Source organism: Mobula birostris, chromosome 9, assembly GCF_030028105.1.
Source record: "Mobula birostris isolate sMobBir1 chromosome 9, sMobBir1.hap1, whole genome shotgun sequence".
Taxonomy (NCBI): Eukaryota; Metazoa; Chordata; class Chondrichthyes; order Myliobatiformes; family Myliobatidae; genus Mobula; species Mobula birostris.
Window position 1 is genome coordinate 135359063 of NC_092378.1, and position 21588 is coordinate 135380650.

At 40.8% G+C, this 21588-nt stretch overlaps 1 protein-coding gene across 4 annotated transcripts in view; it reads left to right on the forward strand.

Annotated features, from left to right (window-relative positions):
• The window catches only part of cramp1 (cramped chromatin regulator homolog 1), a 99164-nt gene that overhangs the window by 41259 nt on the left and 36317 nt on the right, over nucleotides 1-21588 (forward strand). For all 4 annotated transcript variants that reach the window (XM_072268912.1, XM_072268909.1, XM_072268910.1 and 1 more), the window contains exons 8-13: nucleotides 240-363; nucleotides 1579-1660; nucleotides 6755-8080; nucleotides 12241-12406; nucleotides 19241-19431; nucleotides 20740-20814. In XM_072268912.1, coding sequence (XP_072125013.1) covers nucleotides 240-363; nucleotides 1579-1660; nucleotides 6755-8080; nucleotides 12241-12406; nucleotides 19241-19431; nucleotides 20740-20814 — 1964 coding nt within the window. The remainder of the gene's footprint in view (nucleotides 1-239; nucleotides 364-1578; nucleotides 1661-6754; nucleotides 8081-12240; nucleotides 12407-19240; nucleotides 19432-20739; nucleotides 20815-21588) is intronic.

The following is a 21588-nucleotide window of genomic DNA, read 5'->3' on the forward strand; positions in this document are numbered from 1 at the left end:
TATATTTTCACTTTCACATTATCTTTCATTCCAATCCTGAGTTTCATCCGTGTCTCTTTTCCTTCAATGTACATATCTAATCATCATGTGTTACAGTCATTTATCTCTTTGTTCTCTCTTAACAAGTATTCAGAGACTCTCTAACATTAAGTCTGCTTCCTTCATTTCCTTTTCTGTTACAGCCCATCCCCCCCCCCATGACAGACAATTATATGATTGCCTTTTTAAATTATTTTTAGGAATTAGTGATGAAGAGGATCAGAAACCAGTTCGGCTTCCCGTGAAAGTGCTCCTTGAACTACTGCCTCGTAGTAATTACACCTGGGCAAGAGTGCAGAGTTTGGCGCAGAATCCTCGATTACGGTAGAGAATAAATTTCTGACGTTTATTTGTGATCCATTGCTTTGTTTCACTGACAACAGTTTTAGAAAATTTTATCACTTTTATATTTGTGGTGTGTTTATGAAGCTTTACCTTTTATATAGCACTTGTAGAATTCCTATGATTATAGGTGGCCCTCATGTTGTGTGGGAGCAGGAGGGGTTGCGTTCCTAGAAAATGGTGTGTTGTGTTGTCTTGTTTTCACCTAGAAATGCAAGTTGGAAAGAAATAAGTTCTGTGTTTCCTTTATTCCACCTAAATTCTCCAAGAGCAAATTCCTTTCTGTATCTCAAATTTTTGGGTCGTGATTTGTGAATTCTATAAGGGCAAATTTTTGTTACCCGATGAGGGTTCTCTGTATCTTGGAATGAAACTTTTTATAAATAACTAATGCAAGGTTGGTGTATTTATGTAATCCAGACTTTTTAATTAACATTTAGCAGAACAGAACTCAAAAATATTAAAAACTGTACCAATTGGAGGGGAACTGACTTTTATGTCAGGGTATTTCTATTCATAACATTTGAAGGTGGTGTGGACTGCACCCTATTTATTTGATACATTATAAAGTACTTTAATATAATATCAAGAAGAAAACTAGATCTGGGCATTTGCCAAACTTGTTAATAATAGTAAATGTTTAGATTTAATTGAATTACATAATTTGCTGTAAAGTATTCCTTCATCAATGACTAATGGAAGATTTGATCTTTATGTGTATGAACCTCATTCATATAAATCTTCATCAGTCCTGATGAAGGGTCTCTGCCCAATATGTTGACAATTTATTAATTTGCATAGATGCGATCTGTCCTGCTGAGTTTCTCTGGCATTTTCTGTCTGCTTCATGTATCCTGACTGTCCTTGGATAAATAAAGTGGGCAGAACACCAATTCTCTGCAAATTGTTCTGCTTTGAAAAGCTCCTGCTACCCAATTCCATAGCTCACAGTGGTATGACAGATCGTGAAATTTCCATGTGCAACGTGATGGATGTGACTCACATTCATCTTCTTGTGCATCATTGCTAAAAAGTTAGTTGATTTTTGAGCTCCTTGCTAAAACCTGTCAGTTGCATTTGTGAATTTATACTTTTAATCCATGATTTTAAATACCTCTCCTTATATGTTATTTATTAAATGAAATGCAATATTATAAACAGTGTACTGTTTGATGGACTGAGTGTATTCCTTTACAGGATGATGGTAGAACTACATCGAAAGGTTTCCAGCCTCATTGATTTCCTCAAACATAAATGGGCATTACAGGAATTCAGGATTGTATCCTTTTAAATTTGAGTGAACAAGAAAGCTTTGCAGCCAGTTTATCAATGAATTCCAGGCAGACTTTTGATAAAGCGTTGTCACTGCTTGACAGGTAACCTCATTGAAACATTTAAGTATTGCTATTTATTGACCTTTTTTCACTTGCAGTTGGTAGGCAGGAAAAACACAATCAGTATCTACAACCTGTGTGAACTTCGGGGAAAAGTCTGGAATGAGCTTAGTGTAGAAAGCTGGCTCAGAGAATTTTTGGTGACTTAGGAAAGACTTTGTATTCCTTCTGATTCACAGAAAACTTTGCTATTGTTGGTGTTGTCCATGGCTTGACGTGGTCTGTTTTTTTTCTTTTGAACTTCTGGCTTGGTCATTTTTTATCTACAAGTGACAACATGACACTTGGGGGGAAAAAAAAATCGGTGTGGTTCTAGGACAAGATGGTTTTGTTTTAATAAGGTACAAGATACTTCTAGGATAGTTCATCACCATAATTCTCAAATTATTATTGCCCCACTTCTGCAGACTGGAGCAAGGGAAACTGTCCTCACGTGAAATCCAAAAAAAATTGCTGATATATGAGGGAATAGGTGTGTTTTTCCCTGCTTCATTTCTCAAGGTTGTATTATCTTTTTAAAATTTATCCTGTCACAGGCAGGTGGAGTGCTTTAAATAAATGTTTACCAATGCCACATGGTGTACCTTAGTACTTGTTTCTGTGAAATACACACCACTTTTTTTAATGATCTGCTTTGTCCAGGGTAAGGTTAGCAAGCCTAATGAACTTGGATTTTTTAGAAAAAAATGTAGCTTTTGAGACATAGGTGGACAAAGAGAGCACATGAAAATGGTACTGGCAGGCAAGATTAAGGAAAATCCTGTAGTATTTTATTGGTACATTCTGACAGTAGCTTGGGGAAAAAGTTATGGATCCAGAGGATGTTGGTGAGGTCTAAGTAAATGCATTTATCACTCTGATAAATGATATTGTAGTTGGAGAAATTGAAGAGGATGGAATTCTGGAACAACTTACCATGGGGGGAGGTGGTGGGAGTGAATATTATATATTTTTACAGGTTGAGAAGTGGAAAAATCTGTTACAGTTTTAAGGAGCGAGGAAAGAATGTTAAAGAGGATTTGAGAGAATTTTTTTTTACATAGTGTGGATGATGATCTGGAGCACACCATCAGTGGAAGTGTTTAAATCAGATGTCATTACTATGGTTAAGAGGGATTTAAATTTAACACACATTTAAATTGGCAAGGATACAATTCTAATGTGGGTAAGTGCAATTAGTTTGGATGCGTGAAAAGGATTCGTGTGTATCCCCGGCTGCTATAGGAGGTAAGAGAGGAGGCTGCTGGGTTTTGATTGAAATTTTTAAATCTTCTCTGACTGAGGAAGAGTTGTCGGATGAAGGATAGCAAATTTGGTACTTTATTATTGTTTGCCATTGCTTGTCCTCCTGCCCTCTATTGAACTAGTTTTGATTTGCAGGTTTGGTGATGGTAAAGCAAGGGATACGCTGAGGAATGAGTTTGCAGATTGAGCCTGAGTAAAATTCTTCTGAAGGTGCTCAGCTCCTCATGGATGCCTAGTTTTGAATTGCTAGATCTGTGTGCAAACTGTCCTGTTTAGCATGGTGGTAGTCGCATGCAACACAGCAAACTGGCTTTTCACTGTGAAGACAGGAATTAGTCTCCATGAGGGCTATGAAACTTGTGGACATAGTTATTACTGCAAAAGGCAGATTGGTGATCAATAATGTGAGGAAGTCTGCAGATGCTGGAAATCCAAAGGAACACACACACGAAGTGCTGGAGGAACTCAGCAAGTCAGGTAGCGTCTATAGAAATGAATAAACAGTTGGCGATTTGAGCTGAGACCCTTCTTCAGGACTGGATACGAAGGGGGAAAATGCCAGACTAAAAGGTGGGAGGGGGGGAGGAGGAAGGCTAGAAGGTGATAGGTGAAGCTTGGTGGGTAGGAAAGATGAAGGGCTGGACAGTAAGGAATCTTATAGGAGATAAACAGGTGAGAAGCTAGACTGGGGAACAGAAGAAGAGGGCAGATGGAGGGAACTTTTTTTTATCAGAAGGAGAAATCAATATTCATGCCATCAGGTTGAAGGCTACCCTGTCAGAACATAAGCTGTTGCTCCTCCACCCCAAGATGAGGCCATGGATTGACACGTTGGTACGGGAATGGGAATTGGAATTAAAATGTTTGGCCACTAGGAGGTTCTGCTTTTGGTGGGTGGAATGGAGGTGCTCAACAAAGCAGTCTACCACTTTACAATGGGTCTCTCCAGTATAGAGGAGGCAGCATCAGGAGCACTGGACACAATAGCAGATCCACAGGTGAAGTGTTGCCTCTCCTGGAAGGGCTGTTTGGGGCCCTGAGTATAGGTAAGGGAGGAGCTGAATGGACAGGTGTAGCACTTTGGCTGCTTGCAGGGTTAAGTGCCAGGAGGGAGATCAGTAAGGAGGGAAGAATGGACAAGGGAATCATGGAGGGAGCTATTCCTAGGAAAGCAGACAGAAGGGAGGAGGTAATGGTACATCTGCAAGAAAAAGTTTGTGAATTGCCTACTTCATTAAATACTCATAAAATGTGGTCTGATCTTGATCTAAGTCACAATAATAGACAAACTTAATCTGCCTAAACTACAACACAGAAATAATTGTGCTTTCCATGTCTTTATTGAACACATTGTTTAATCATTCACAGTCCAAGCTGGAAAAAATATGTGAAAAGTATTTAATAACTGGTAGAGCCTCCTTTAGCACCAGTAACCTCCACCAAATGTTTCCTGTAGCTGCTGATTAGACTTGCACAACTTCAGTTCACCAATATTTCAGGGATACGTTGCATGAACAGGTCTCTAGAGGTCATGCCAGAGCATTTCAATTGGGTTAAGGTCTGGACTGTGACTTGGCCATACCAAAACACAAGTTTTCTTTTTTTTTAATATTCTGTTGTTGATTTTACTGTTGTGTTTCGGATCATTGTCTTGTTGCACCATGCAACTTCTATTAAGCTTCAGGTGACAGACCGCTTCCTGGACATTTCCCTGCAAAATGTCTTGATATAATTATGAATTCATTACTCCCTCAATGATTGCAAGCTATCCAGCCCTGAGGCAGTAAAGCAGCCCCAAACCTTGATGCTCCTTCCACCATGCTTCACAGTTGGGATGAGGTTTTGGTGTTGGTGTGCAGTGCCCTTTTTCAACCAAACATAATGGTGTGCATTTCTACCAAAAAGTTTAACTTTTGTCTCATCTGTCCACAGAATATTGTCCCAGAAGCGTTGTGGAATATCCAGGTGGTCTTTGCAAACTTGAATCATGCAGCAATGTTTTGTTTTAGAGAAGAGTGGTTTCCTCCATGGTGTCCTTCCATGAACACCATTCTTGTTCAGTGTTTTGTTCAGTGGACACTTTAACAGAGACTTTAGCAAATTCTAGAGATTTCTCCAGGTTGTTTGTTGTTACCTTTGGGTTCTTTTTCATCTCCTGCAGCATTCATTGATTGAAATACCTGACTCAAAATAGTTTTTGTAGAAGGCATTACCCCAGAGGGTTTACAAACTTTTTCTTGCAACTGTTTATTTGATTGTAGTATGCCTGTGGAGATGGCAGGAGTTGCCGAGGATGATGTGTTGAATGTGTAGGCTCATGGGGTGGTAGGTAAGGACGAGGAATTATCATTGTTGTGGCGGCGGACAATGGGCTGAGCACAGATGTTTGGGAAATGGAAGAGGTGCAGGTAAGAGCTGCATCAGTGATGGAGGAAGGGAAGCCTTGATCTTTGAGGAATGAGGATATCTCATGTCCTGGGAAAGAGAGCTACATCCTGGGAGCAGATGTGGCGGAGACGAAGGAACTGAGAAAAGGGAATGACGTTTTACAGGAGACAGGGTGGGAAGAGATATAGTCAAGATAACCGTGGGAATCAGTGCGTTTATAAAAGATGTCAGTCAGCAGTTCGTCTCCAAAGATGGAGACAGAGAGGTCAAGTCAGGGGAGGGAAGTGTCAGACATGATTGGTGATCAAGTTGATTTTTTTCCATCTTGTTGATTCCCTCACCACCTGCCACAGACCCAGTCTGGCAGCAGTGGCCTGTCGTGCTCTGTCAGTACTGGTGCTACAAAGAATGCATTAAACCAAGAAATTACAGGCCACTAAGTCCGATGTCAGTGCTAGGGAAATTGTTGGAGAATATTCTAAGAAGAGAAGATTAATATGTACATACCTGGAGAAACAGTGATTAGTCAGGGATAGTTGACATTGCAAGGAAATACTCAAGAATGTCAGTTCGTATTGCAATTGTAGTGTACTTGGTCTTTGATAAGGCCTTTGCCCATGTGTGATCTCGTCAATGGGTTCAAAAGGTGAGAGTTGCTTCTGTAAATTGAATGCTTGTGACTCGTTGGTGTATTGCAAAGGTTGGTGCTATTTATTATGTATATTAGTGATGTGGATGTGAATAAAGATTTATACAATTTATAAGTTTGCAGGTGATATAAAGATTGGTGGTGTTATACATCGTGTGGAGGCTAATCTTTGTCTACAGATATTGAGGTGGGCTGTGAAATGACAGATGGAATTCTTCAAAAAAAATGTGAGATATTATATTTTGTGGCATCTAATAAGTACAACATATACAGAAATTTTGGTAGAATCCTGGGAAGTACTTGCGACAAAATGGTAGAAATGCCAAAGGATCCCCAAAGGCAGTTGGATTGATACATAATGTGGCTATGAAGGTTCACAGAATACTTGATGCCTTCTGTTGGTGTACAGAGTACATCACTAGTTAGGCCATAGCTGGAGTACTGTGTGCAATTCTGGCCAACTTTTGTAGGAAGGATATGATTACACTGAAGAAATCGCAGAGGAGATCAACAGGATGCTGCTGGGATGAAGTATTTCAGCATAAGAAGAGACTAGATTAGCTTGGATTTATTATTGCAGTGGAGAAGGCTAAGTGGTGACCAGAGTGAGCTTGACAAGGCTAAAACGTAAGGTAAACTTATACAATGAATTCTTAAAATGACCTGTCTCGTTTCTCCTTAATGTTGTTATTTTCAGCGTAAATCATTGGAAGAGCGCCAGCAAGATTCAGGATATGGTGAATCAAGGTTCATGGGGTTTGAGGAAAAGACAGAGCTCCACCTCTACCCTGCAGAGAATTGTACTTTAACTGTATTGCCTGAAGTGGCAAAGGTAGTTCACTCAAAAGCTTGCTGCACTGTGCACTGGCAGGAAACAGGACGGTGCAGACAGAATGTAAAGGACACTCACTTACTCCCACCAGCACAAATATTAGCAAGAGCCCCTGCCACAAAGGATATGACTGTTCCCCTTAGTCAAGGAACTCAGGGCACAGTGAAGGGGCAAGTAAAACAAATTCGAAGCATGACAGATGGGAGAACTGGTTTTAAAACAACTACGTTGATGACTGGTGAAGGATCACAAAGCACTGAAGAGGAAATGCCTTCTTTGGAGAGTACCTCTGCAGGAGAGGTAGTTTCCCAACAGGGAAGTCCAAAAGCAGAGGAGATGTTTGACATGGGACAGCAGGAATTGGGAGAAAATGGAGAAAACATAGTTAATTCACCCAAATCTAATTCTGATGCTTCTACTGAAGAATGCAGTGGTAATGAGGTTCCTTTAATGGAGTCCCCAGAACCAACTGCCATTACTGAGCACTGTGTCTCTGGGGGTGTGGTTAATATTGAAGAGACATCTCTTTTGGACCCAGCTGCTCACTGCGTGAAGTCTTGTCAGAACTGTCTGTCAGCACCTGCAGAAAGGTGTCCTTGTCAGGATAAATCCTCTGAGAAGGGTATTACTGCTTCGGGCATAAATGGATTTTGTAGTGATTCCAATGCCGTGCATTCTGGAATGGTAGAAGTTGTGGAATCCAGCATTGAACAGGTTGCAGTTTCAAAGCCACAATTACCTACTGATACCACTTCACCACCGTTGTCCTGTCCAACTGCAGCAGATGATGGAGATAATGGGACACTGCCTACTACTTGCACTCGTGAAGAGACAGTGGGATGCACGGATGAGGTGCCTGATACTGACTGCCATAGGCAGACCACAAACACTAGTTCACCTTCTCAGGGGCAAACTGGTAATGCCAGCGTTGTTCCAAAGCCACCGAAAGATGATGCTACTCACTTGGCCCAGCAGATGCTGGAGGATGGCTGGAATCCACGTACTTCTGAAAATTTGACATTGGCTGAATTGTACCTCATGCTGGGGAAACCCAGCAAATTGCAACTTGAATATGACTGGGTGCAGACCCAGAGGAATAACCAAGAGGAAACCGAGAGAACAAAGGGTACAAGTCAGAGGTTACTGAAGTGCTTGCTCCAAATTATCACTACCGAACTGAACCCTAAATCTGTGAGTACATTCAATTCAATTCAAGTTTAATAGTCACTTAACCATACATGAATACAGCCAAACGAGAGAGTGTTACTATTGGCTCAAGGTGCAACAACATATTACCAACAGGCGCACACAAGATCACAATCATGTAATAAGAGGTTCTTCCCTCCCTCCCAACACCCCCCACCACTCCCTGCGATACCAAGACTTGATGTCCAGTCCTTGCACGTACAGTATGAGATACAGTGCATATAGAATGTGAGTTTTTAAAAAAAACACACACAAATATATATGTATGTAGTCCAGACCCCTTAGTCTATTTGAAATCTTCAGTCGCTACAACTGTGCTACGCCGCTCCCAGTGGAGCACACTGGCTCAGCCGCCTCTTGCCCCGGCAGCCGAAAAGCAAGCGACACCACAGCTTGCTGCCCAAGTCCATTGAGTGCAGCCAAAAAATCTGCAGTTGACCACAACAGAGCTTGTCTTCTGCCAGGCAAAGCCACACCGCCCCTAGAGAAACACAATGACTTTGTCCCCTCACTCTGGATGGCTGCAATCAGGCAGCACCAAGGATTCAGTCCTACTCCTTGCTACGACTGAGGCCAGGGAGCTGCTCTGTCTTGCGATCACAAGAAAAGTGACCATGATGGCCTCTGCTATTTGCAAGCCTCCATCGACTCAGGCAGCGGCATGTTGCGCAGCTCCTTCGGTATCTCTGCCAGCAAGCAACTTGCTGATGGTGTAAACTTGTAGTCTTTTGAGTTTTTAATGTATATCAGGAACATAATCGTTAAATGATATGTTTAAGAACGGTAGCACCTGTTGTGACCCTGTAGAAGCCACTGTGACCGGTCACGCCGTCTTGCCAAAAGCATAATGCAATAGTTAGGAGTGAAAGGAATAGCTTTTGCTAAAATGGTTTAAATTCAGATGGTACTGGAAGGAATATTCAAAATGATTACTTTTGACCTTTTTTAAAAGGAAAAATCCCAGAAACCAAGACTGCCATAATTTTAGGGTTATAAAGTTAGTGTAGTAAAATGATACTGAGTTAATAGGTCAGTTGCTATTGAATGATTTGGCAAAAACTAGGGATCAAATGACCAACTCTTTCTTGTGTTCTTACAGAAGATAACTTTTTAAGTATCTTGGTGCAGGTCAGTTTTACCTTAATTTTAAGGTTTAAGGCTTAAAAGGATACAAGTTTAGTATTAACGTGCGAAAAAGAGCAATCTATTGCTCGAGTGCACGAAGCGGTTACTAGAATGAAATACTGAGGCCCTTTACTAAATTGTTTTATGCACGATCTCTTATACACATTAACATTTTTTATGAGAGGCCTAATGCAGGTGTATGCTGTAATGTGATTGCTTTAGAATGTTTAACGGCAGGTTTTCTTAATCCTAAAAATGGACAATACTAATGACCTCTATATAAAAATTATTGCCATTAGCCAAGAGAAATATTTTCAAACTCTGATCATTGCCTGGTGCCTTGGTGAAATTTCTCCCAGTAGCTAAAATTATTCTTTTAAAAAAAAGCCAAGTTTAGTGCCCCGAAGACCTTGTTTAATATATCAGAGAAGAAACTGAGCCATTGCTGCTAGTGCAGAGCATTGATATGTGGTTCATTTACATGAGATACTGTCCAAAAGTGAAATATAAGTTGTAAATCCAGATTCTCTTAAGTTCTGGAAGCATTACTGATGAAATGTTCAAGTATGATTCTTGTACATAAAGCTGTCAGCATTCTTTAAGAGGGGAATCTTCTTCGGCTGTCCATCGATTTTTGATGATGACTGAGGCCTGGGCAAGGTTGTATGGAAGACCGGCCTCTCCACGCCACCGATGTTGTCCAAGGGAAGGGCACTAGGACCCATACAGCTTTACGAGGGGAATAATGTATTATTAGCCCAAGTGTATATCCTCAATGAAAATTCAAGTTATTTTACCTTGGTGTAGAAAACCGGTATTGTGCTAGTCTCCTGTTTTGTGCTGTCCAGCAGAGTGGTAATTAGTAATAGTATTCTTGGTCCTGAAATTTGAACACTCCTGTGTGTGTGTGTGTGTACTGCCCTCCTACATGAGACATCTTGGCGTGAACCCTGCTAACCGCTGCCGATGATCTCTTTCACTGGTACTATATGGGCTGGAGTGAACAGAGCTGCCACTCAGTGCAGATGTGTGCTCATGTCTGCACTCTTGCTGATATCTTGATTACTGCGCTCCTATGCTCTCTGTCTGTCATCACCTGCCCTAGCAAGGTGATTTCCCCCTCCTCCCCCTCCCCCCCCACCAAATTTCTGTTTAGCTGCACAACTTTCCACAACCTAGATATTTCTGTGTGGTAACAAGCTTAAGTTTCAAGCTTCAGCCTGCCCACCACCACCCTTCAGAGGCAGCCATTGCACATTGCCTTACACCTTGCCGTGCAGTGCTGAGATTCCTTTAATTGTTTATTGCAAGCATTGCATTGTAATGGGCAGCTGAAACCACCACCACCCTCATCCGTGTTACTGGTGTAGCAGGTGGGAGGACAAGAGTTTGTTAGGACAACAATACTGTTAATTCTGATGCGTTTATAAAATGTTACCTCTCCTAGTGCTGATTCTGTTAATTTCCATTAACTCTCTTAGGCCTGGAAGCCTAGGAGGCTCTCCCTAATGCTAAGCAAAGTAGTGGTGTATAGTAAAAAGGGAAATAAAAAAAAATGCAAGAGTTATGAAAGTAATAATGTTTTTGTGCAATATTTCAAAATTTCATGGATTTTTAAGACTTAAGCTTGTACTTTGGTGCCGACCTCTAAAGAATCAACTTGTTAGGATCTGCCTTAATCCTTCACTTTCAACGAGGAGGCCAATGAGCTAAATGTGCGTTTGCCCATATGTAACAGTTTCAAAATTAGGACACTTTGATTTAAGTTGTCTCTTTAATGAAATGCATGTCATTGTGTCATAGTGCTGTAGAAAACTACAGCACAGAAACCAGTTCTTTGGCCCATCTAGTTTCTGTCAAACCATTTAAACTGCCTGCTCCAATCAACCTGTGGCAAGACCATAACCCTCCATACCCATACCATCCGTGTACCCATCAAAACTTATCTTAAATGGTGAAATTGAGCTTGCATGCACCACTTGTGCTGACAGCACATTCTACACTCTCATGTCCCTGTGAATAGAGAAGTTTCCCCTCCTGTTCCCCTCAAACTTTTCACCTTTCACCTTTAACCTATGACCTCTGGTTGTAGTACCACCCAACCACAGTGGAAAAAGCCTGCTTACATTTACCCTATCTATAATTCCCTCATAATTTTGTATCCATCTATCAAATCTCCTCTTAATCTTCTACGTTCCAAGAAATAAGGTCCTAATCTATTCAATCTTTCCTTATAAATCAGGTCCTTGTAAATTTTCTCTGTACTCTTTCAACCTTATTTACATCATTCCTGTAGGTAGGTGTCCAAAACTGTGCATAATACTCCAAAAATTAGGCCTCACCAGCATCTTATATAACTTCAGCATAACATCCATCTCCTGTACTCAGTACTTTGATTTATGAAGGCCAATATGCCTTCTTTACTATCCTAACTACCAGTGACGCCACTTTCAATGGATTATTAACCTGTATTCTTAGATCTCTTCCTTCTATCATACTCCCCAGTGCCCTTCCATACACTGTTAGACCTTCCCTGGTTGTTCCTAGTGAAGTGCAACATCTCGCACTTGTCCGCATTAAATTCCATCTGCCATTTTGCAGCCTGTTTTTTTTTCATCTGGTCCAGATCCCGTTGCAAGCCATGATAGCCTTCCTCATTGTTAATTGCATCTCAGTCTTGTTATCATCCGCAAATCTGCTGATCTATTTAACGACCTTATCGTCGAGATTGTTGATTTAGATTACAAACAGGAAGTTTTAAAGTTTGAAAATAATTTAAATTGTTCGTTGGCATACCAATTATATAAAAAAAGTGATTATATTAAAGGCAGTTTTTTGACAGGCTGTACATAAAACTCAGGGTGATGGAATAGAAGAGAAGCAAAAATGTTCAGCAAAATCATTCAGATTTGGAAAATTAATCTAGTAGTAATTTGGTAAATGTGAATCAGTGGACTTGGAGATTTGATGACCTCTGGAATTTACATTTCTGCTTTCTCATATTTCTTTGTAATGTTTAGAGTGTCGATTCTAGCACTGTGGCAGCATCTCCAATGAAGTCAAACCATGAAGATCAGATGAATTCCCCGCCAGGGAAAGTGATTACTCTTGCACGTAGTCCTGGTTGTATCCGAAGTACTCCAGCAATTCGAACTAACAAAACGGTTACTCCCACAAATACATCAGGTTAGTGAAATGTCCAAAGGACTGTGAAAGGGAGTTTTAGCAAGCTCTACATAGATCAGGCTTGAACATTGGTTGTTGGAGCTCTCCTACCTGCAACACTGCATGTAGTACTTTGATTAATATGGTTAACCATAATACTATGGTTAATTTCTTTTCAGTAGTACTTTAAGCTAATCAATTCGTTACATAACCAAAAACGGAGTTGCTTGGCTGCAGAACAATGAATTAAAAAATGCCGAAAGTTCCTCATATTAAAAATGGCTATTATTTTCAGTCCAATACATAATCTGCTACTTTTTTCCACTGGTTGAACCTAATCCTTAATTTACTTTTAAATAATCCTGACTATAAGACATAGGGGTAGAATTAGGCCATTTGGCTCATTGAGTCTACTGTGCCATTCCATCATGGCTGATTTATTATCCCTCTCAACTCCATTCTCCTGCCTTCTGCCCATAGCCTTTAACATTATGATAAATAAGAACCAATCATCCTCTATCTTAGATATACGCAACAACTTGGCCTCCACAGCCGTCCTTAGCAATGAATTCCATTGATTCACCACCCTCTGGCTAAAGAAGTATTTCCTCATCTCTGTTCTAAATGGATGTCCTAGACTCCCCACACCCCCAACTATTAGAAACATCCTCTCCACTTTGACTCTATCTTTCCATATTTGATAGGTTTCAATGAGATTTCTCCCCCGTCCCCCGCCCCCAATTCTTCTGATCAGTCTCCAGCGAGTACAGGCCCAGAGCCATGAAACATTCCTACATTCTTCACATATTAACCCTTTCATTTCTGGGATCATTCTCATGAACCTCTGGACCCTCTCCATTGCCAGCACATCTTTTCCTTGATCAGGAGCCCAAAGCTGCTCACGCCACACCAAGCGCAACCAGACCAATGCTCACGCCACACCAAGTACAACCAGACCAATGCTCACGCCACACCAAGCGCAACCAGACCAATGCTCACACCACACCAAGTACAACCAGACCAATGCTCACGCCACACCAAGTGCAACCAGACCAATGCTCACGCCACACCAAGTACAACCAGACCAATGCTCACGCCACACCAAGTGCAACCAGACCAATGCTCACGCCACACCAAGTGCAACCAGACCAATGCTCACGCCACACCAAGTGCAACCAGACCAATGCTCACGCCACACCAAGTGCAACCAGACCAATGCTCACGCCACACCAAGTGCAACCAGACCAATGCTCACGCCACACCAAGTGCAACCAGACCAATGCTCACGCCACACCAAGTGCAACCAGACCAATGCTCACGCCACACCAAGTGCAACCAGACCAATGCTCACGCCACACCAAGTGCAACCAGACCAATGCCTTATGAAGCCTCGGCATTACATCTTTGCTTTTATGTTCCATTCTTCTTGAAATTAATGCTAACATTGCATTTGCCTTCCTTACCACTTGCAAGTTAACCTTTAGGGAAGACCTTTTGCAGTTCTGGTTTTTGTGTTTTCTCCCCATTTAGAAAATAGTACACACCTTCTATTCCATCTACCAAAATACGTGACTATACACTTCCCTACACTATATTCCACCTGCCACTTCTTTGCCCATTCTCCCAATCTATCTTAAGTCTTCTGCAGATACTCTGCTTCCTCAATACCACCTGCCCCTCCACCTATCTTCGTATTGTCCACAAACTTGGCCACAAAGTCATCCAAATCATTGACGTATAACATGAAAAGAAGCAGTCCCAACACCAACCCCTGCAGCACACCACTAGTCACCAGCAGCCAACCAGGAAAGGCCCCATTAATTCTGACTCTTCGCTTCCAGCCAATCTTCTATCCATTGTAGTGCTTTCTTGTAATACCATGGGCTCTTGTCGTGTATGGCACCTTGTCGAAGGCCTTCTGAAATTCCAAATATGCAACCTCCACTGACTCTCCTAGGTCTATCCTGCCTGTTATTCTCTTAGTTTCAACAGATTTGTTGGTAAGATTTCCTCTAAAGGAAACCATGCTGACTGGCCTATTTTGCCATTTGCCTCCAAGTATCCCGAAACCCAATCTTTAATAATGGGCTGCAACACCTTTCCAACCACTGAAGTCAGGCTAACTGGCTTATGATTTCCTTTCTTCTGCCTCCCTCCCTTCTTAAACAGTGGAGTGCACTTGCAATTTTCCAGTCCTCCGGAATCATTTCAGAATCTAGTGATTCTTGAAAGATCATTACTAATGCCTCCTCAGTCTCTTCAGTTACCTCTTTCAGAACCCTGGGGTGCAGTTCAGCTGGTCCAGGTTACTTAAGCTACATTCAGACTTTTCATATTCACATGCACCTTTTTAGTAGTAGCCACAACACTTACATCTCTCCTCTGATGCATTTATGGCATTTCTAATACTAGAAATTACTATTCCAGAGGTTCTGTTTTTCAGCTTTATACCTAACTCCCTATATTATCTCCTTAAGACTTCCTCCCTTTTCCTACCTATGTAGTTGGTCCCAATATGTACCATGACTTCCAGCTGTTAACTCTCCCTTTAGAATGCTGTGGACCCATTTTAAGACATCCCTGACCCTGGTACCTGGAAGGGAACCTACCAGCTAGGTGTCTCTTTCACGTACATATAATCTGCTGTCTGCACCTCTAATTATGGAATCTCATATCACTACTACACTCCTCTTTACCAGTCCCCTTCCTTTTCGAGCCAGAGACAGACTCAGTGTCAGAGAGGAGGTTGCTGCAGCTTCCCCTGGTAGATTGTTCTCTTTCTCCCTCCGGTACCCCCCCACCCCCACCCCAACGGCATCAGAAACATTGAGTTACACTGCACTAGTTGCCTGTTTCCTTTCCCTGTCCTGACAATCACCTGGGTACCTGCCCCCTGCAGTTTAGGGGTGGCCTCCTCCCTGACGTTCATATCTATTACTTCCTGATTTTCCCATATGAGCTGAAGGTCATTGAGCTGCAGCTGCAGCTCCAGCTCCGGCTCCTTAACATGGTCTCTAAGGAGCTGTAACTTGGTGCACTCATGCAGGTATAATTATCATGGAGACTGGAGGTCTCCCAAAGTGTCCACATCTCACACAAGGAACATACCACTAATTCTGGATCCATTCTCAGCGCACTAGCTATGTACTAACAGAGAAAAGAACTGACTAGAAACTTACTTAGACCCCCCACCTGTGCTTCTTCCCCAAACTTTTTCTCACTGAGGCCTGTTGAGCCCAAGCCTGGCCACTCTAGCACTCTCTTCTCACACAATGGCCACTCTGCTTGCACCTCACTTATTTTTAATTGACTGTGCCAGATGCTTAATAGATTGTTATATAGCAGCCTGTCGAAAAGTCCTGAATGCACCTGAGCTCTTTTTATAACTCGACTTCTCGCACTAATTGCAGCCTGCTGACCAAGGGTCATTAAGTTAAATGTACACTTTGTTGGAACTTGTAAGAATTCTGACCAAGTAAAATATCCAATGGAAATTAAAGTGATAATTAATGAGAAGATATCTATTAGCTTGTCTTAGCCCTCATATTCTACATGACCTTACAATTGTGTTATAAGCGCTATCTTTACAATTGAATTCAATGACAATGGAGAGAAGTAGCAATTGCTATATGCAGTGGTATAAACAGGACTATACATTGGAGAGGGATAATACTAAGGATTTTGGTATCCTTCTACGCTACTGAACAATTTTCCTTGGAGTAATGTTTGGAGGAGTATTAAGCACCTCAACAAAAATTCAAAATTTAGATTGTAAACTAATGGCGACAACAACATGAAATGTCTCCTACTCATTCTCAGAAAATAGTCTTATATGAAGCAATGATAAATTTGAAAACTACATTCACTTCAGATTACAAACGCAAACATGAGGAATTCTGCAGATGCTGGAAATTCAAGCAACACACATCAAAGTTGCTGGTGAACGCAGCAGGACAGGCAGCATCTCTAGGAAGAGGTACAATTGACGTTTTGGGCCGAGACCCTTCGTCAGGACTAACTGAAGGAAGAGCTAGTAAGAGATTTGAAAGTGGGAGGGGGAGAGGGAGATCCAAAATGATAGGAGAAGACAGGAGGGGGAGGGATGGAGCCAAGAGCTGGACAGGTGATTGGCAAAAGGGATGTGAGAGGATCATGGGACAGGAGGCCCAGGGAGAAGGAAAAGGGGGAGGGGGGGAAAACCCAGAGGATGGGCAAGGGGTATAGTCAGAGGGACAGAGGGAGAAAAAGGAGAGAGAGAGAAAGAATGTGTGTACATAAATAACGGATGGGGTACGAGGGGGAGGTGGGGCATTAGCGGAAGATAGAGAAGTCAATGTTCATGCCATCAGGTTGGAGGCTACCTGACGAAGGGTCTCGGCCCGAAATATCGACTGTACCTCTTCCTAGAGATGCTGCCTGGCCTGCTGCGTTCACCAGCAACTTTGATGTGTGTCACTTCAGATTATATTGGCTGTTTTCTACCTGGCTGAGTACTAAACACCTGTACTGATCAACTGGCTGGAGTGTTCACCGATATCTTTAACGTCTCGCTTCTGCAGTCTGAGGTACCCACCTGCTTCAAGCTGGCTTTAATTATACTGGTGCCTAAGAAGAAAATGGTAACCTGCCTTAATGATCTTATGCAGTAGCATTTTCAAAGCACTTCATCACAGTGAATGTGAGGTTGGTGATGAAACATATCAACCCCTGCCTGAGAAGTTACTTGGATCCACTCCAATTGCCTTACAGGCACAACAGGTCCATAGCAGATTCCATTTCATTGGCTCTTCACTCAGCCTTGGAACATCTAGACAGCAAAGATGCATTAATCAGGATGCTCTTTATTGATTACAGCTCAGCTTTCAATACTATCGTCCCCTTAAAACTAATCAATAAGCTTTGAGATCTTGGCTTCAATACCTCCTTGTGCAATTCGATCCTTGATATTCCTCATTTGCAGACCCAAGTTCGATTGGCAACAACATCTCCGATCTCCTCCTCAATCTCCATCAGCACAGGTGCACCGCAAGGCTGTGTGCTTAGCCCCGTTCTCTACTCACTTTACACTTGTGACTGTGAAGCTATGCACAGCTCTAATGCCATATTTAAACTTGTTGGCCACACCACTGTTGTGGGCCGAATCAAAGGTGGTGATAAATCAGCATAAGTAAGAGCAAGATTAAAAATCTAATTAAGTGGTGCCACAACAGCAATCTCTCACTTAATGTCAACAAGACCAAGGAACTGATTATTGACTTCAGGAGGAGACCAGAGGTTCATGAGCCAGTCCTAATCAGGGGATCAGAGGTGGAGAGGGTCAGTAACTTTATATTCCTTGGTGTTATGAGTTCAGAGGATCTCTCCTGAGCCCAGCACAAAGTGCAATAATGAAGAAAGAATGGCAGCACCTCTATTTTCTTAGGAGTTTGTGAAGATTCAGTGTGACATCAAAAACTTTGACAAACTTCTATAAATGTGTGGTGGAGAGTATTTTGACTGGCTGCATCACAGCCTTGTCTGGAAACACTAATGTCCTTGAATGGAAAATCCTACAAAAAGTAGTTGATGGAGCCTAGTACATCATAATTAAAGCCCTCCCCACCACTGAGCACACCTACATGGAGCCCTGTCACAGGAAAGCAGCATCCATCATCAAGGACCCCTACTACCCAGGCATGATCCCTTCTTGTTGCCATCAGGAGGAAGCTACAGGAGCTTCAGGATTCACACCACCCCATCCAGGAACAGTCGCTACCCTTGAACCTGTGAGGATAGCCTCACTCAACTTCGCTCAACTTCACTTGCACCATCACTGAATTGTTACTTGTGTATTTATTTATTTATCATTGTTTTTTCCTTTTACATTTACACAGTTCGTTGTCTTTTGTACTTTGGCTGTTTGTCCGTCCTGTAGGGTGCGGTCTTTCATTGATCCTGTTACGTTTCTTGGATTTACTGAGTATGCCAGCAAGGGAAACAAATCTTAGGGTTGTATATGGTGACATATGTGCATTTTGATAATAAATTTGCTTTACCTTGAACTTTCTTTGTTTTATCAAATTCCTGACAGAAGTAAGTGTACCTATAAGGGATGAATAGTTCTTCACTATTACCATACTACTTAACAAGCTAACAGAAGTCGGGGTATCAGAATTTGTACAGAAGCTAATTCAAATCACTCAAACTGAAATGACTAAATTCATACATGTCAAAACATGGTGTTACCTTGAACCTAATGCAAAAGACCATCACTTTTATGCATAAACAATATTGATCGTTATGCAAAAAATGGCTGTGCTTTGTCCTGTTTATAAAAATGAGTAAGTCTGGTGCAGTTGATACCATCTATTAAGTGCCACACAATCAACAGCAAAAAACTGAATGATTCATCAGTAGTACTGTCAAATATAGATGACTGAATATATGAAAAAATAGGTGTGTTTAATCTTAAAGTGCAAGCAATTCCTGTGAGTATGTGCAGTGTAATTTTATTTATAAGCCCTTGGCATAATTAGTGACCCTGTCTTTTCTTCGACCATAAAAGTCTACAAACTCTCAATGTAGACAGAGTACTCGTGCATATTAAGTAATTTAGTAATTGTAAAACGCATGTACGAATAATAATAATTAGTACTTTATTGATCCCGTGGGAAATTTCATTAAAGCAGCAACATTTAAAAACACACTTAGCAATAATAATAATAAACATAATAACATTAATAATGAAGCACAGAATAATAATATACACTGATGGAGACAAAACTGCACGAATTGACTGACGTCTAATAGAAAAAAGTTAGGTTTTGCAAATAAGATTAGAGGTGCTTTATGTGGAAAATCTTTATTTTTGTTCAGGAATGCGGAATGTACAGAAAACATTGGTGGTGCCATATTCATCTGGTAGCTCGGGAAGTTCAAGCAGTGATGCAGACAGCGGTATTTTTGCAGTTCCTACAACGTTGCCTCCCAACAGTAGACATAATAAAATCTTTTCACCCAGCAAAGAGACTGAGCTGATGTTCAGACAGCAACTGGATACTTACAATGTAAGTTAATATGTGATTGACCCTTTGGAAAAGACAAGATTGATAATAGTGGGAGATTGTTGAAGGCTGGGAATGTAATGTATAGATTATGGCACTGTGACAAATGGTCACAACATGGTCGAACAGTTTTCTTGCAGTTCTGCCTCGCTGAATCCAAACTATGCATATTGTGTTGAATATTTTATGAATAATAAATGGTAATTATTTAAATTTTCCTTAAGTTCCCCAATCGGGAGGATAATTGAAGTACAGCAATAGCAAGACAACTATTGGAATAATTCGATTAATTTGTGTATTCAGTGGTTAATATAATATTGGAATTAAATAATCTAGTTTTTTTTTAAAGTAACAAGGTTTTTTAATATAAATTCCTGTTGGCTGCAGTTGGGAATAAGCAACAAATATGCTAGTGGAGTTTATATGAATGACTTAGCCAACACTGCCAAATTAATTATAAGTCCTAGCTCTGGTTATAGCAGGGTTCCATTCCTGTGAACTGTTTGTAACTCTGCTCTAACAATTTGTGGGTTGTGAACGTGGCAGAAGATACCTGTGAGGGTATGGTTGGCCTATAGGAATAGATGGTCTAAAAATCTTATTTTGTCATTCTTAATAATAAAAATAATATTAATAAGTTTAGCTTGAGCTTATCTTAGGCTAGTAATATTCCCTTACAAGATTTTACTGTAGATGAAGTTTTAGATGCTATTGACAACTGTTAAAAGGACCCTGCTGCTAGTCTAGACGTGATGTCCTCAGATAAGGTTCGCAAAATGATCATCAGCATGTTAACTCTATATTTTTCTTGGGTTTGATGAGATCGCATTCCAGCTAGTGCCAAGAACAATCAGCTGCAGCCCCACAGCAACTGGCAAATCTATCCTGCTGGTCTCCCAAATGCTCATTTGTATGTGTGGGGGTCATAAGCTGGGAAGGTTCAATAATCAGTTACTACATTCTGCTTGAGGGTGCTATGCTGTGTTTATGAATTTTTTTAAGTGTTTATTACTGTCATTGTCATACTGTGATTTATTCTGTAATATAATTAATTAACTATAAAATGCTTTGACAAACCCTGGATTCTTGAAAGCAATTATATATGTGAAACCTGCTTTCCGCATTGTAATCATCTCTCAAGACTGTAACACAACTTTTGAGTCCAAGTAAATGTCATCCTGACTTGGATTTGTCTATTATATAAAAGGCCTTACAGAAGCAATTATAGACAATAGCTCATCAGTGATTATGATGTTAAGCGTGTGCCTGGGAATCTGTTCTTTGTTGATCACATGCCTGTTGTTATTGCAGAGGCAACCAGACATCTTCCTACCCAAACCAAGGAAATTAAGAAATAATCGTTCACGCAAGCCGCTGGTGGTTCAGGTAGAAAATAAATGTGTTGAGAACTAAACAGTATTCTTTCCATCACTAAATTGGTTACAATGCTTCGGCATTAACCTGAATGTTACATAGTTATTATCATGAATATTTTGCCTAATTTTATTTTGCAAATTGAAGTGGACAGGGTCTTAAAATGTATTGATTCTACATTATTTATTTATTCAGTCAGTAAATACAAGCACATATTTGTAATCCTTGCTATAATATAAGTAGCCTTGACTAACGGGTATGAACATGAGTCACTTTGTATAATTTATGTTGCCTTGACATAGGTGGTAGCTGTCTTCTAGTTGAAAGTTGTTTGAGAGTTTGACTGAAGGAATATTACTTTGTTGGCAGTACTAACAGAACAAAGGAAAAGTTCGCCTTCTGTGATTCAGATGGACACATAAGAACCTACTTCATTAATTGTGGGGAGCTTTGCAATCGAATGTCCTGACCAGTTTCCATCCGTCAACAGTACTAGCAGATTGACAGATTAACTGGTGTTAATTTCATTGCTACCTGTGAAATATTAGATTTGTAGAATAGCTGCTGATAATTGTATTTTTGTATGTTTCTGAATGATAAGCTGTATATCTTCAACTCCCTTCTGTTCTGAATTAAAAATCTATTCAGGCTGAAATAAAAAGGAAAAATAGCCATTTTTCCTATTCGTAAGTCACTACTAATAGCTTTTTTGCGGAGAATTCTTTTAGGTGAACACCAAAAAGTAATTGAATATTGATTTAGTGCGTTCTTGTTTTACAATGTTTT